Source organism: Pongo pygmaeus, chromosome 4 (assembly GCF_028885625.2).
Source record: "Pongo pygmaeus isolate AG05252 chromosome 4, NHGRI_mPonPyg2-v2.0_pri, whole genome shotgun sequence".
NCBI classification, from domain to species: Eukaryota; Metazoa; Chordata; class Mammalia; order Primates; family Hominidae; genus Pongo; species Pongo pygmaeus.
The window spans coordinates 114,876,904-114,894,625 of record NC_072377.2 but is presented as its reverse complement, the minus strand read 5'-3'; the positions used below and the strand labels follow the sequence as shown (position 1 = coordinate 114,894,625).

Sequence of the window (17,722 nt, the reverse complement as noted above, 5' to 3'; positions counted from 1 at the left end):
AAGTTGGATTCCTAGGTATTTTATTCTCCTTGAAGCAATTGTGAATGGGAGTTCACTCATGATTTGGCTCTCTGTTTGTCTGTTATTGGTGTATAAGAATGCTTGTGATTTTTGTACATTGATTTTGTATCCTGAGACTTTGCTGAAGTTGCTTATCAGCTTAAGGAGATTTTGGGCTGAGACAATGGGGTTTTCTAAATATACAATCATGTCATCTACAAACAGGGACAGTTTGACTTCCTGTTTTCCTAATTGAATACCCTTTATTTCTTTCTCCTGCCCGATTGCCCTGGCCAGAACTTCCAACACTATGTTGAATAGGAGTGGTGAGAGAGGGCATCCCTGTCTTGTGCCAATTTTCAAAGGGAATGCTTCCAGTTTTTGCCCATTCAGTATGATATTGGCTGTGGGTTTGTCATAGATAACTCTTATTATTTTGAGATACGTCCCATCAATACCTAATTTATTGAGAGTTTTTAGCATGAAGGGTTGTTGAATTTTGTCAAAGGCCTTTTCTGCATCTATTGAGATAATCATGTGGTTTTTGTCTTTGGTTCTGTTTATATGCTGGATTACATTTATTGATTTGTGTATGTTGAACCAGCCTTGCATCCCAGGGATGAAGCCCACTTGATCATGGTGGATAAGCTTTTTGATGTGCTGCTGGATTCGGTTTGCCAGTATTTTATTGAGGATTTTTGCATCGATGTTCATCAGGGATATTGGTCTAAAATTCTCTTTTTTTGTTGTGTCTCTACCAGGCTTTGGTATCAGGATGATGCTGGCCTCATAAAATGAGTTAAGGAGGATTCCCTCTTTTTTCTATTGATTGGAATAGTTTCAGAAGGAATGGTACCAGTTCCTCCTTGTACCTCTGGTAAAATTCGGCTGTGAATCTGTCTGGTCCTAGACTTTTTTTTTTGGCTTGGTAAGCTATTAATTATTGCCTCAATTTCAGAGCCTATTATTGGTCTATTCAGGGATTCAACCTCTTCCTGGTTTAGTCTTTGGAGGGTGTCTGTGTCCAGGAATTTATCTATTTCTTCTAGATTTTCTAGTTTATTTGCGTAGAGATGTTTATAGTATTCTCTGATGGTAGTTTGTATTTCTATGGGTTTGGTGGTGATATCCCCTTTATCATTTTTTATTGCGTCTATTTGATTCTTCTCTCTTTTCTTCTTTATTAGTCTTGCTAGTGGTCTATCAATTTTGTTGATCTTTTCAAAAAACCAGCTCCTGGATTCACTCATTTTTTGAAGGGTTTTTTGTGTCTCTATCTCCTTCAGTTCTGCTCTACTCTTAGTTATTTCTTCCCTTCTGCTAGCTTTTGAATGTGTTTGCTCTTGCTTGTCTAGTTCTTTTAATTGTGATGTTAGGGTGTCAATTTTAGATCTTTCCTGCTTTCTCTTGTGGGCATTTAGTGCTATAAATTTCCCTCTACACACTGCTTTAAATGTGTCCCAGAGAGTCTGGTATGTTGTGTCTTTGTTCTCATTGGTTTTAAAGAACATCTTTATTTCTGTCTTCATTTCGTTATGTACCCAGTAATCATTCAGGAGCAGGTTGTTCAGTTTCCAGGTAGTTGAGCGGTTTGAGTGATTTTCTTAGTCTTGAGTTCTAGTTTGATTGCACTGTGGTCTGAGAGACAGTTTGTTATAATTTCTGTTCTTTTACACTTGCTGAGGAGTGCTTTACTTCCAACTATGTGGTCAATTTTGGAATAAGTGTGATGTGGTGCTGAGAAGAATGTATATTCTGTTGATTTGTGGTGGAGAGTTCTGTAGATGTCTATTAGGTCTGCTTGGTGCAGAGCTGAGTTCAATTCCTGGAGAGCTTGCTATACATCAATAGCAATAGACAATGACATTTTGTGTCTGTGATCCATATTTTGCTGGATATTTTCCCATTGCCACTCAGATCTGCTTTCCATTCTTCTTCACTTTGCCCCTGTACTTTCTGGCTTCTAATTTGGTTTGACAAATGAGTAGCACAGGCGGATGACTGGAGTGGAGCATGCAAGGAGAGTGAGATTGGAGTTTCTATCCTCCAGGCTCCCTCTTAGAGGGCAACCTCAGGTTGGCTGCATTTCTCACTTAAAGGCCAAAGCTTTTTATTAAGCACAACTCCTTAATAGCTATTCTGTCTTGGTCTATCTTCCTCTTCACCCTAAGAGTGATAGCAGTTTATTTTGTTCTTTCTAGTCCCTGAGAATGCAACCATCTTGTTTTATAGCTCTGCCCATGTCTTTGGAAAGAATTCTTTCATTCAGGTACCCTATTTGAGTGTGCCCTGCGTTTCCTAACAAAACTTTGACTAATCTAATGATCAATTTTTAAATTTAGCTATTTAAAAAATGGATGACAAAATAATGCAGTGTAGATATGACTACCCATTTCATTACTTAATTTTGCTGACTAAAACTCCACTAAACACAAATAGAATGTCTTAGTTTTGGTCATACACTCATAGAATATACTCAGATATGAATCAATAGGAAAAAAATTCTGGGCGTAAAAACAAGCAGAGAAAGCACTATCTAAATGATGAAAAGACAGGAGACATAAAAAGGAATTTACAAGAAACTTTAAAGAACAGACAACAGTGATATGATCGCAAGTGATTACATAAAGTTTCCTATATACTAGGCTCATTCTAAGCAATTTACATATATTGAACTATTTATTTCTCACAGGAACTCTATGAGGAAATACCATTCTCATTTTACATGTGAGGAAGCTGAGGCACAGAGCACTTAGTCTGGTTGTATAGCCTATCCTCTTAGCTACCATGCCATGCTGCTCTTTCAATGGTTTTGCTGATAAAACTGCTAAAGCATAATAAAGACTAGATATATATACTTAAAATTGTAACTTTTTGTACTTATTTCCATATCCTTATAGTTTACTTATTTATTTAAATTCTTCCTTAATATAGAATTATTCTTAAGCCTAACTTTAGTCCTTGCTATTCTTTTCCAAAAACAATGAATTTGCATAACATGTTGTTTGATACTATGAGTGCATTTGTATGCTAACATACATTTAATATTCCTTTTAGAATTTATGATTTATGAATATGTCTGTTAACAAATCACCTATGATTAATACATGTGGAGGCATATCTTCCCCTTATCATGAAGAGCTCTGGAAATTAAATTTTCAACATTTAAGTGGAGAAAGGGGTCATAAATCAAGGTAAGCTAGAAAATAATTATAGGACCTATATGTATTATAGAGAATTTAGAAAATACAGAAAACTGTGAAAAAAAAATTCACCCATAGTTCTCTAACCAAAGGTTAAAATTTTAAAGTTTACTATTTGTTCAATAGCCTTGTTTATTGTAATTATGTGCTTTCTAAAATTTTAAATTCTACACTTTTTGTTTGAAATAATTATCTATACTCATATGTTTTCTTAATTTGTCATAATAATGCATAGATTGCATGAGAAAATATTTGATAACTCCTGTATCATGAAGCATTTTATTTAGTTCTAAGATCTTTGCTATTTCAAATTTAGCCAAAATAGAATGTTTTTCTATTTTGAAATATTTCAAATTATTTCCTTGGGATAAAGTTTCTACAATGAGTGCAAGAGCAAATGAAAAGAACTTTCATAAAGACTTTACAGTCACAAATAATGTACTTTTTCCAGTTGTTTTCTGTGGTATCCTTGTCCCAATACCATAGTGATCCATATTGTAAAAAAAAAAGTGGCAGGAGAAGTTGTTATCCACCTAGAATCCTACAGAGAAGAAAATAAAATTCAAAATATATCATTAAAAAACTGAGTGGTTTTGCTATTATTCATATAAACATAATATGCTGAAGAAATAAGTAAACCTAGTCAGTGCATCTAAATGGTCAAGGATGCTACAAATAAAAAGCAACAGGACCTAAATATACAAACCATGACTAGATAATTCTGTTACTAATAGGATATAGGTAAACAGAGGAAAAATAATTTGTATAAAAATGTTCAGAGTAGTTTTAATTGCATTTAAAAATTGAAAATAGCAAATGCTTTATAATAGAATGACCAAGTCAGTTAAATGTATCTGATTAGTAGAATACAATAGAAATGTTTATAAGAAAAAAATTGAAACAGAAATTATGTATACAATGATTAAACTGGTGATATCAAATGTGTATTATGGATACGACAATTTCACCAAGAATGGAGTATAATCTTTTGCAGCCTACCAGATAGTAATAGATACTATGCTAAAAAGGAGCAGGTCAGATTCTTCATTTAAACAAATTCAAAAGCCCTGGATTTAACAAAGTGCAATTGTTTTCTTTGCTCCAAAAGTTCTCAGCTTTTTTATTTGTTAATTAATTTATTTATTTTTAGAGACAGGGTCACCCGAGCTGGAGTGCAGTGGCGTGATTATAGCTTATTATAACCTTGCTATAACCTATAGCTTACTATAATCCTGGGCTCAAGTGATCCTCCTGTCTCAGCCTCCTGAGCAGCTGGCACCACAGGCACATGCTAGTATGCCTGGCTAATTTTAATTTTGTGTGTGTGTGTGTGTGGAGATGGGGTCATGCTTTTTTGCCCAGGCTGGTCTTGAACTCCTGGCCTCAAGTGATCAGCACTCCTTTTCCTCCCAAAAAGTTGGAATTACAGGCGTGAGCCACTGTGCCTGGCTCAGTTTTAAAATATGCTCATGTGTAGTAAAAGTCTGCATTAGGGGGGACTGATACAGGTTGGCTCTATGTCCCCATTCAAATATCATCTTGAATTATAATCCCCATGTGTCAAATGAGGGACCTGGTGGGAGGTGACTGGATCACCGGGATGGATTTCCCCTTGCTGTTCTCATGATAGTGAGTGAGTCCTCATGCAATCTGGTTGTTTGATAAGTGTCTGGTGCTTCCGCCTTCTCACTCTCTCCTGCCACCATGTTAAGAGGTGCCTTGCTTCCCCTTCCTCTTCTGCCATGATTGTAAATTTCCTGAGGCCTCCCCAGTCATGCGGAACTGTGAGTCAATTAAACCTCTTTTGTTTGTAAATTACCCAGTCTCAAGTCGTATCTTCATAGCAGTGTGAGAACGGAATAGTACAGAGACAGAGCTAGCCTTGCCACCACTACCTATACAGCCCACTTCATCAGAATGAACTCATGGAACACGTTTTAAGTAATATTAATTTCTGTTCAATGTCCATAATTTTTATTAGGAAAAATAACTTGCTAGATCAAAATGAGTTGTTACTAGATCAAAATTTCTTGAAAATTTAAAAATTGTGTGTGATTTTTAAATTTTAAGAAATTGCTAAAAACTTAGAAAAGTGTAATGGTATATAATGGTATACATACAATAGAATTTAAGATATTGGTATATTGTTACGGGCTGAATGTGAGTGTCCCTGCAAAATTCATATGTTGAAGTCCCAACCTCAATGTGTACTATGACCACTACAATTCACAAAGAATAGAGTATAATCTCATAGCAAACCAGATAGTAACATATATTATGCTAAAAAGGAGGGGGTTAGGTTCTTCGTTTAAACAAGTTTGAAAAGCCCTGGAGTTAACAAAGTGAAATTGTAACCCAGTGTGATGGTATTAGGAAGTGTGGCCTTTGGAAGGTAATTGGGCATAGATGAGGTCATGTTGGTGGAGCTCTCATGATGGGATTAGTGTCCTTACAAGAAGAGGAAGAGCTACCAGCACTTACTCTCTCCTCTATGTGAGGATGCAGCAAGAAGGCAGCTGTCTGCAAGCCAAGAACACAGCCCTCACCAATACCAGCCCATGCTGGCACCCTATCTTGGATTTCCCAGCTTCTGGAACTAGGAGAAATAAAATGTTTAGGTCACCCAGTTTACACTGTTTTGTTATAGAAGCCTTAGTAGCCTGAGACACATATTGTTACGTTTGTTTCAAATACTTTTCTTGAATAAAGAATACTTCAAGAGATACAGTTTCAGCTGTTTAACCATATGTGCTTTCAACTATAGGAATTGTGGCATATATCATTCCAGTTCATTTTTCTACTTTAATATACATGAATATTAAATTGTATTTTTCACATTTATTAATGTAATTCTACATAATACATTTATCTGTGACTTGGTTTTTTAAAAAATCAATGCTACATTTTAACTTTAATCCATATTGATAATTATGTATTTTCTTCATTTTAATGACTGAAAAATTCTAATATAATGAATTTTCCTTATTTATTATTTTCCAAATTTTTGACTATAAAATCAGTGCCATAGTGAAAATCACTGCATATTTCTCCTTGTGTATCTGTGCAAGTGTTTCTTTTTTTTATATTTTTATTTTTACAGACAGGGTCTTACTCTGTCTCCCAGGCTGGAGTACAGTGGCACAATCGTAGCTCACTGCAGCCTCGAATTCCTGGGCTCAAGAGAGCCTCCTGCTTCAGCCTCTGGAGTAGCTAGAATCACAGGCACATGTCACCATAACTGGATAAATAAAAAAATTTTTTTTGTAGAGATGGAATTTGCTTTGTTGCTGAGGCTGGTTTCAAACTCCTGACCTCAAATGGTCTTCTCACCTGAGCCTCCAAAAATTCTGGGGTTATAGACGTGAGCCATTGTGCCCAGCTAAGTATAATTTATGATTTATTATTTTTAAAAATTTTCTTGATGCTTTCTATGGGTCTCCAAAAGTATCTGAATGTATTTTTTATATATACACACATACACACACACACACACACACACACACACACACTTCCTTTCCCAGTCTATAAGAGTATGAGAGTATCACTTCCTCTTATCTTCATCAACACCTAACAGATCAATTTGGGGAGACTTAACATCTTTATCATAATCATCATAATCATATTATAATTTAGAAACATAGTATACCTCTCCATTTATTTAGTTATTTGTAAAATTTTCTTAATACGGTTTTAGTGTTTTTTTTTTCATATGGGTATTGTCTTAGATTGCTTAATTTTTGCCAATATAATAGATCAAAAGTGACACTTATAATGAATTTTTTAAGATTCCCTAATAACTATGCTACTAAATATCTTTTTATGTTTGTTGCTGTTAGAATTACTTCTATGTGTTTTCTTATTCTTATTAATATGTTGGTATTATTAAATATTTATTATAAATTCTCCCAAGATATGCCTTATCCTTTAACTTTGTTTTTGTTGTGCCTTTAATTATATGGAAGTCTTAAAAATTGTTATAGTTATTATGTTTTTAAGATTCATTAATGTTGAGTGTAGCTATATCATTTTTATTGCTTGTTTTTCATTTCACTGTTGCATTTTATTAACATACTGCAAATTATCCATTAATTCTGTTAATTTTGGACATTTCAATTATTTTCAATTTATGGTTATTATGAACAATGTTTCATAGATTGCTATATGGGCATCATGGCATACATCTTAATGTACAAACTTATGAGTGGAATTGCTGGGTCAGAAGATATGTATATAAAATTTAGTGACTAGAACTTATTAATTTTTATAAAGTCAGATATATCAACCTTTTATGATTAGCCTTTTTTTTGTATTTTGGTTAAAAAAATCTTTCCCAACCACAAGATCATGTAGATAGTCTTGTATATTATTTTCTAAAAACCTTATTGTTTTCTCTTTCATGTCTATAATCTATGTGGAAATTTTTAAAATAATATTAAGCACAAGTCTGATTTTCTTTTTAAAATGTGCATACTCAATTCATCAATACCACATATGGAAAAAATCCTTTCTCTACTATTTCTGTAGTACAATTATTGTATAACTCATGCGTTCACATGTAATTGATATGCTTATGTGCTCTACATTCTGCTTCACTGGCCCATTTGTCTAATTCCACACCAACACCACGCTGCCTTAATTACTATGGTTTGGTAATAGCATTTAGTAGTCAAGATGATAGATTTTTCCAAACTTGTTTTTCTTCAGTGGTATCTTGCATATTAATTTTGAAACCAGCTTGTCATAATTTATGTTTTCGAAAAATTAAAGGGAGTTTTTAATTGTATTTTTCAGAATCTATAGATCAATTTGGGGAGACAACATCTTTATCATAACCATATTCTAATTTACAAACATGGTATATCTCTTCATTTAGTTATTTATAAAATTTTCTCAATACAGTTTTACTGCTTTTTTCATATAGGTATTATCTATCATTCTCATAGCAGTATTGTTCACAGAGGCATTGTTAGATTTATTTCTATGTATTTAGTATTTTTGATGCCATTTATAAATTATATGCATATATAGATTTCTAAAATTTGTATTTTCTAACTTTTACCAGAAAAGAGAAGTTAATTTTTATATATTGATTTTACATACACAAATATTGCTAAATTTTCTTATTAATTCTGAATATCTTTGTCTCAATATTGGCTTAAAAGGAATATTCTAAACATTTGACTGACAAGGGACTATTAACCAGAATATATAAATAACTCAAACACCCTAATAACAAAATCCCAAATCATCTAATTGAAATATGGGCAAAAGATCTAAATAGACATTTCTCAAAAAAAGACTTACAAATGGCCAACAGATATATGAAAAAATTCTCAACGTCACTCATCATCAGAGAAACGTAAATTAAACCCACAGTGATACATTATCTTACCCCAACTAAACTGGCGTTTATTAGAAAGACAGTAATGGATGCTGGTGAGGATGTGGAGAAAGAGGAATGCTCCTACACTGTTGGTGGGAATGTAAATTAGCATAGCCATTATGGAAAATAGTGTGGAGTTTCCTCAGAAAACCAAAAATAGAATTGTCATATCATCCCATAATCCCACTGCTGGATATGTGTCCAAAAGAAGGGAAATTGGCAGATTAAAGAGCTATCTGGGCTAGGCATGGTAGTGTGCTGGGCACCTGTTATCCCAGCATTTTGGGAGGCCCAGTTGAGTGGATTGCTTGAGCCCCGGAGTTTGAGACCAGCCTGGGTAACATGGCAAAACCCACCTCTACAAAAATTACAAAAATCAGCCAGGCATGGTGGTGTACACCTGTAGTCCCAGCTACCCAGGAAGGTGAGGTGGGGGGATTACTTGAGACCTAGAGGTAGAGATTGCCATGAGCAAAGATTGCACCACTGCACTTTAGCGTGGGCCACAGAGCAAGACCCTACCTCAAAAAAAGAAACAATAAAAGAGATATCTGTCCTCTCATATTAATTGTAGCATTATTCACAATAGCCAAGATATGGAATCAATCTAAGTGTCCATGCATGATAAATGGATAAAGAAAATGTAATATATATACACAATGGAATATTATTAAACCATAAAAGAATCAAATCCTGTCACTTGTAACAACATTGGTGGAACTGGAAGACATTATGTTAAGTAACATAATTCAGGCACAGAAAGACAAATACCGCTATTGTCACTCAAATGTGTGTGCTAAAATAAATTGATCTCAGAAAGATAGAGAGTAGAATGATGATTACCAGAAGTTGGGAAGGGTGAAGAGGTGGGGAAGAAGAGAGGTTGGTTAATGGGGACAACATACAGTTAAATAGAAGGAATAAGATCTAGTGTTTAAGAGCATAATAGGGTGACTAAACTTAACAACAATTTATTGTATATTTCAAAATTACTTAAAGAGTGGTATTGCAATGTTCCTAACACAAATAAATGATAAATGCTTGAGGTGATGGATGGATATTATAATTACCCTGATTTGATCATTAAATATTGTATGTTTGTATCAAAATATCACATGTATCCCATAAATATGTACAACTATGTATCCACAATCATGAAAAATAAAAAATAATAAAGCAAAAGGTAAATCTAAGCATGCTTGTTTTTTAAAAAGTATAATATTTTTTGTCAAACTATCTGGTATTCTACCTTATGTGTTTTATAATTTATCTCCACTAAACTTTATTACCATTTTAAGTAATCAGTGTTTCTTTTTATTTTATTTCCTGTTTGCCATTTTCATTGCTTTTTAACTCTTCTTTCTTCTTAGGCCTCCTTTCTGGACTTGTTTATCATTTGCCTGCTGTAAGATTTTTTGAATTTTCCTTACTGAGATTTTTGTTGTTGACAAAAATATCAGGTTTTGTTTGTCTGAATATATTTTTTATTCTTATTCTAGAAAAATGTTTAAAACTGAATATAAAATATCTTTGAGCAATTATTACTTTTATTCTTTTTTCCTCTAGAACATTGTTGGTATCGTTTTGCTCTCTTACAGTTTCCATTATTGCTGTTGAGAAGTTAGCTGAAATTGTAATGTCATTTATTTAAGATTATTTTGGCTTCCTTCCCCCAAACCTGGTAATTTTAAGTTTCTTATTGTCTTCTGTTTTCTTCAGTTTTACTGTGATGTGTCAGAATATAATTTTAAAAATTATCTTACTTAGATTTGATGGAACTTTTTGAATCTATGGATTTATCTTTCTTTCATCATTTCTGAAAAATTATTGGGTATTATTTATACATATATTGCATTGACAACCCCTTTTTTCTTTTCTCTCCTTCTGAGACTATTGAATAAATGTGTATGAGATCATCTCATTAAATCTGTTACATCTTTTACTCTTTATTCTCCATTTTCCAAATTTTTGTCACTTTCTACTGTGTTTTGAACAATTTATTCTGATCTGTGATTTGTCTTTGGTGTGACTAATTTTCCCATTCTCAAATGTATCCATTGAATTAAAAAATTATATCTTACATTCTATTAATTTATTTAGTTTTCTTCAAATCTGTTATGTAGACTTAATGTTTCTGGTTCCCTGCAGATCTTTTTAAGCATGTGGTGGGATGAGCATGATAATTTTATAATATGTGTCTGATTATTTCAGTGACTGGAGTCTTAGTAGGTTTGTTGTTTCTGCTTGTTCTCATTTCTGCCATATTTTCCCTTGTATCTTGTCATTACTCATTTTCCTTTGGATGGAAAATATTTCTGCGTGTTTTTTGAGAACTAGGATAAATGTGTCCTCCTCCAGAGAATCTTTGCATTAGCTTCTCTGCCAGGCACCTGTAAGTGTACCAGCCTGGGACAACTGAAACTAAATTCACTGCCTGAGTTTTCTTGGCCAACAATCTGTGTTTGTCTAGGGTGTAAATCTGGGTTGGGACCAATCTTCTCAGTAATGGTTTGTTTTTCTTTTCCATTCTCATTCTTCTTCTGCTGGACACCAAGGTAGCCTTCTATGTGGCTTCCTAAGGTTAGGAAGAGGGGATCTTGCAAGACACTACATACTTTATACAGATAATCCTAAAGGAAACTACACTACAATTATTATGATTATTAATTTATCCACTGACACCTACTTTGGTCACTCAGACTTGACTCCTTTCCTAACACCTGTATCTCTACTTGAACTAGCTGATTTACAGAGTTCTCTGGCAAAAGACTCATATTATGGGAAGAAAATAAGCATGTTGAGGGTTCTATTCCATTTCCTTTTTTGAGGTATTGTTGCCTTTACATTTCAGGTGAGCTCTTCCCCAAGAAGGGATGTCCTTGCTTTCATCAAACCTTTCTTTGTGGCTTCAGTGGAAGATTAACCCATTGTCAAAAAGAAATTTATATGCATGGTTTTAAGATGAATCTATCAGACTCATTTACTTTTCTTTTCATTGGCTAATGATGAAGATAAACTTTGAAGGTCTTTTTTTGAAGCCAAAGAGTGCAGGCAATTTATCCATCTTTGGTAGTTAAATACATCAATTTGGGTATTGTTGCCTATGCCTACCAATTAACCCTCTTTGGGATTAATAATTACATTTCACAAGAGATGACATTACAGTTTAGAAGCTTAGTTGTTTCTAAGTGAGCTTCTTACAGACAGCCTTGAAAAGATCATGACTGTTACCAAATGCAGTATAGAATGTTTCTAAGTATAAGAGCAATCATTTAGAAAAGGAAGTAGGTTTTTATTCTTGAAAATATTTTCAGCCTTCATTTTTCTTCTAAATGGCTCTCTGCTCAAAATTCAGTGGGTGTCAACAGTCCCCTCTCCCCTAATCTGTTTAGGGTTCTCTTTATTCATAACTACCAAGAAGGAGGGCTTGCATTTTCAAAGCTTAAGACAGTATTCCATTTGCTAAGATTGAAACAGAAACGTAAAATCTAAAGAAACGCAAAGGCAATAAAAGAACATATAAAACCATAGATATTTTTAGAAATGAAATGAGGACTGTATTTCTGGTTTCATATCATAAAGCCTTTGGATATCTATAATGTGATGATACTGTAATCAATCACATGGGTATCAGGATGACAGAGGATATTTCCAGTGTCTGACTTCAAAAGCCCAGACCCCAAATCAGTGAGTCAGAAATGACAAATTCAGGGGAGCTATTCAGAGAATAAATTTCTGCAGGTGTTCATATCACCTGCTCTTTATTTATGCCCTTCAGATTATTTAATCTGTCCCTGAATTCCTCAAACATTCAAATATAATATACACACCAAAAGGAGCAGACCTTCCTTTCATTCTACTGGTACTTCTGATACTTAGGAGAAGCCATATTAATTGTTATTTGAAATTTCTATCTCAATTTCATTTTTTTCCTTTTCATAGTACTAAACTTATCAAAAGAGTAGTCAATATTTAATACTTTTGTTTCTCCATATATTGATTAGCACCCTAAAATCTGGGTTCTGTTTTTCTCTAATGAAAGTGCTGTTTTAAAGATCTCCACCACTTTAAACATGTATTATTTCTTTGTGGTGACGACATTCAAAATCTCTTCTTCTGGCTCTCTTGAAATATTCAATACATTGTTATTTACTATAGTCACCCTACTGTGTAATAGAACACAAAAACAAATTCTTCTTAACTGTAACTTTGTACCCATTGACCAACCTCTCCCAGTTCCCCCCAACCTCAACCCTCCCCAGCCTCTGGTAACAACAATTCTACCCTCTAATTCTATGAAATAAGCTTTTTAAGATTCCACATATGAGTGAGATCATGTGGTGTTTATCCTTCTGTGCTTTAACATAGTGTTATCCAGGTTCATTCATGTTATTGCAAATGACAGGATTTCATTCTGTTTTATGGCTTTATAGTATTGGACTACACACACACACACACACACTCATAGATATCCATTCATCATTAGATGCACACATAGGTTGATTCTATATCTTGGCTACTGTGAATAGTGCTACAATAAACATGGATGTGCAGATGTCTCTTTCACATACTGATTATATTTTCTTTGGATATATACCCAGTAATGGGATTGCTGGATTATATGGCAGTTCTATTTTTAGTTTTTTGAGGAACCTCCATAGTGTTATTCATTATGGCTGTACTAACTTACATTCCTACCAACAATGTATGAGTTCTCTTTTCTTCTATTTGTTACTTTTGATAATAGCCATTCTAGCTGGGATGAGGTGGCTTTCAATGTTGTCACCACAAAGAAATGATAAATATTGAAAGTGATGGATATGGCAATTACCCCAATTTGATCATTAAGCTGTGAACACATGCATTGAAACATCACATTTTATCCCATAAATATGTACAATTATTATGTTTTGGTTATAAATAAAAAATTGATTCAAAAATATCTCCACTGACTTTTAAAATATTAACTCTAATGATTTTCTTTCTTTTTTTTTTTTTTTTTTTTTTAGACGGAGTCTGTGCAATGTCGGCTCACTGCAAGCTCCGCCTCCTGGGTTCATGCCATTCTCCTGCCTCAGCCTCCTGAGTAGCTGGGACTACAGGCACCCTGCCACCACGCCCGGCTAATTTTTGTATTTTTAGTAGAGACGGGGTTTCACTTGTTAGCCAGGATGGTCTCGATCTCCTGACCTCATGATCCTCCCGCCTCAGCCTCCCAAAGTGCTGGGATTATAGGCGTGAGCCACTGTGCCTGGCCTGACTTTCTTTTTGTATTTAGTCTTGATATTTCTGTGGATGTACATTTTCTATCATCGTCTTTATCTTTAATGTATTCTTTGATATCTCAGTCTAGGATGCTTGTTTGTATGGAACAGGCACACATTCAAAGTAACTCAAACAAAAAAAAATTAACATAAGGATATAAGGCTGTGTTGTGGAACTTGAGAGCAGAAGCTATAGCTAGGCCTTTTTCCATCATTCAGTACTCAACACACGTGGAGATAAAATGGCCAGCTTGGCAGATATAGTCTGCATGTACACTACGATAAACTTGAAAAGGATAAAAACTGTAGATTTACATCAGTAAATCATTTGGCAAACGTTGATTGGGGGCTACAATGGTGAACATGCAGCTTTCTGAAATTGAAGGTGCTTTGTTATTTGTTGTCTTGAAAAAGTTGTCAGCAACAGCCACAGGTTTTGGTTCTACATAACCTTTCAGTTCTAACCTCAGCCAATTAAAGTATCGTTTTATTTAAAATCCTTAGAAAGAGAACTGAATTGGCCCAGCTGGTATCAGATGTGTACTGTGATAAAATCAGCAATGGCCAGGGGGCATGAAGTCATATGGACTAATATAGAACTTAGGCCCCAGTGCAGCAGGGACTGTTAATAATGAACACTTTTCAGAGAAGGAATTTGCACTCCGTATTATATATACATCTCAATTCCATTGTAGTACTTTCCTGAATCTCCTCTCATATTTACTGTTTCTTCTTTCCCTCTTGCTTCCTAACTCTGGGATTCATCAAACAAAAACTTTCCTTTGATTAATTATTTTTTTTCTTAGTATTCTTCCTCTTGAAATTTTAAGGCTTTGATCATCACTGATATGTTGGTGAATCTGAAATCTTTATTTCTAGATCATATCCATTTCCTAATGCTTGACTTACAAGTCCTTTTGGATTATAAACCTTTCCACTTGGATGTCTCATAGGTAAATCATCCTCTCTATGCATGGAATGGCACAGATCATCTGCTCAGATTCCTCCCGTCCAGTTCTCTTGATGTCATCTTTCTACTTCCAGTCATGTGGGCCAAAAACATTGAGTTTATCTGTATGCTTGGCATCATGATTTCTTTTCTCATATCCCATTATTCATCAAGCCCTTTTGATTTAGCTGGATCAATTTTAACTTGATTTAGCTTGACCTCCACCTAATCTCTAAATTCTGGATGATCATGTGCCCAGGAAAAAGCAGAGAAAGAACTTCGAAAGGACAACTGCTATTCTGTCCTTTCGAGTTCCTGCCAAGGCTTCAAGGATCCCATGCTATTTCCACAAAGAAGCTTTTTCTGAATCTCACCAAAAAGAGTAATGCTTATAACTAACAGTTTTCCAGCACTGAATATATGCCAGGAACTAGACTGTGTGGCTTGATTTGATGCTTTCCAAAATTCTGCAAGATTTTTTCACTATTTCTACAGATGGAAAATTATAGCTCCCACAGATTAAGTGATTCAGCAAAGATTATAGGACATGGAAGTGTTGGAATCATGATCTCTACTTCTAAACTCCCACAGAATTTTATTTCTTTTTTAAGGAACATCTCCTTATGTTGCATCACTGTGAAGTGTCTCACTTCCCTCCCAGAATGGGAACTTCCTGAGGTCAGGCCTGATTTCTCTTCTAGCACTCATGGTATCTAGCAAAATATTTTATATCTAGGAGGCTTTCATTAAATAGTTATTGAACAAATGAATTGTCAGCTTAAAAAGTTCTGAATTCACAGATAATGTAAATACAGTCAGTTTGGGTGGAGTGCCTATTTAACCAGGAGACTTCAGTATAAATATTTTATAAATAAAATTAGAACAATCTTTGTTTACTGTCTGTTCCACAGGACGGCTCTTACATATTTAGACTAGATGATCTTCGTGAAATCCTTTGATATTTCAGAGAAATTGGAATGCATGAAGCTGAAGTCTGTTTTTCGAAATGCCTGTATTTACTTTTTTAAAGTTTCCTTTTGTTTCTTACCATGTGTTATATATGTCCCTAAATAAGTTTTAATTTTTACAATAATGTCTATTGTGATGGACAGGAATTGGTTAAAATAGCTATGTTTATCTCTCACTAAATATTTATTAACATGATCTGTAGGAGACCAATTAAAGGACTTAGGATTTATATAGAAGGTTAAAAATAATTAGGTTTCCATGTTTTCAATGATGTATTACAAGCCATAATCCATATTGAAAAATGTTTGACAAAACTAAAATTATTATACAATGTAGTTTGAACATAGAAATTGAATTAGATATTATTTTCATCCTAAGCCTGTATCTTGCTTTAGAAATAAAATGACGTAACTATATTTTCCCTAGAGCCTATGAAAAAGCTGAGATAAACTAATTTCAGAAAATGTAATTTTAATTTGTATTTGAAACCCTGGATAGTGTGTGTGTGTGTGTGTGTGTGTGTGTGTGTGTGTGTGTGCTTTTGTGTGCTTGAGGGTTGTCTGTGGTTGGTAATGGGGAAATCTAATTGAATTGAATTTACTATTATTTTAAAAGAAGAGTTAATTGCACATTATTATACTATAAATCATTCTTAGGGATCTTAGAAAAACAGCTAAATGCAAAAACTTTGAGTCAGTCAGTTCATTTCACATTTGGCTCAGTTTACTTTCAAGATATAACCTTGAGTGTGATACTTAACCTCTGTCAGCCTCCTATTTCTTCTTGTAAAACAAAGTACATGTTATACATTTCAACCAGTATATATAAAGCAAACACCAGATGTTCGTTAAGCAAATTCTATGTACAACAGTAAAAAGAAACTGAAGAACTAAAGTTACATCAAGGAATATAAGGCAGGTACATTAATATTACATTATAGGGCAGATTTTTATAGGCTTTAGAGGTAGACTTGAGGTGAGTTACTGGCCCTTTGTAAAGCACAGTTTCTTCATGTCCACTGCCTCCACCACTTGCCCCACCCCATAACCAAGTCAACATGCTCTAATTCCTGTCATTCTGCCACACATTCCTGCTGGTGCCCCTGTTTCTGCTCTCACCCCCTTGTTCTCTGAACAGCAGTCTCAGTGATGTTTTAAGAATGTTAATAAAATTGTGTCATGCTCCAATTTTAACCCTGTAATATCTTTCCATTACATCCAGGTAAAATACAAACTCTACCCTATGGTTAAAATACCCTGAGAGAACTAGTCCCCAGCCGGCTCCTTGATCTCTTAATCTCTTTCCTTTATGTTCTTTCCCTCCCTCCGTCTTTCCCTCCTTCCCTTTCCCTCCCCTTCCCTTCCTTCCTTCCCCTACTCTTCTTTTTCTAAGTCTTTTGTTTTCTTTGTCTCTTGCTTTCTGTCTCTTTCTCATGTCAACTCAAATGTCTCTCCCTCAAGATGTTCCCTGACTGCCTCGTGCAAAGTCTCACCTTTCCCGATAGTCTCTTCCACATCACTCTAGTTAAATTTTCACAGCACGGATCACTTTCAGAAAACACCATGTTGATATATGGTGTTCTTGTTTATTGGATGTATATTCTCTGCCAAAAGAGTATAAGACCCATGAGACAAGTGACTGCATATCGGGTTTTGATTCACTTCTGTTTTGTGTCCTCTTGCCTAGCAGAGTGCTTGACTCACAGCAGATATTTAATTAATATAGAATGAACCAATAAATTAGAAAGTGACTGGTAAGCTGTATCTTGAAGTGATTTTTTATCACCTTCTATTATTTGTCAACATTTCTTTTTGTAAAATACATTTATTGTTTAGAACAGTTTTAGATATGTAAGAAGATAGTACAGAGAGTTTCCATATACCCTGCACTCAGTTTCTCCTACTGCTAACATCCTACATTAGTATGGTACATTTGTCACAATATTGAACCATGT

At 34.4% G+C, this 17,722-nt stretch overlaps 1 protein-coding gene across 1 annotated transcript in view; it reads left to right on the top strand.

Annotated features, from left to right (window-relative positions):
- The window catches only part of TMEM232 (transmembrane protein 232), a 320,858-nt gene that overhangs the window by 57,296 nt on the left and 245,840 nt on the right, over positions 1-17,722 (top strand). Inside the window, 1 exon segment of the mRNA XM_063665126.1 lies at positions 3,058-3,194. Coding sequence (XP_063521196.1) covers positions 3,070-3,194 — 125 coding nt within the window. The 5' untranslated portion in view covers positions 3,058-3,069.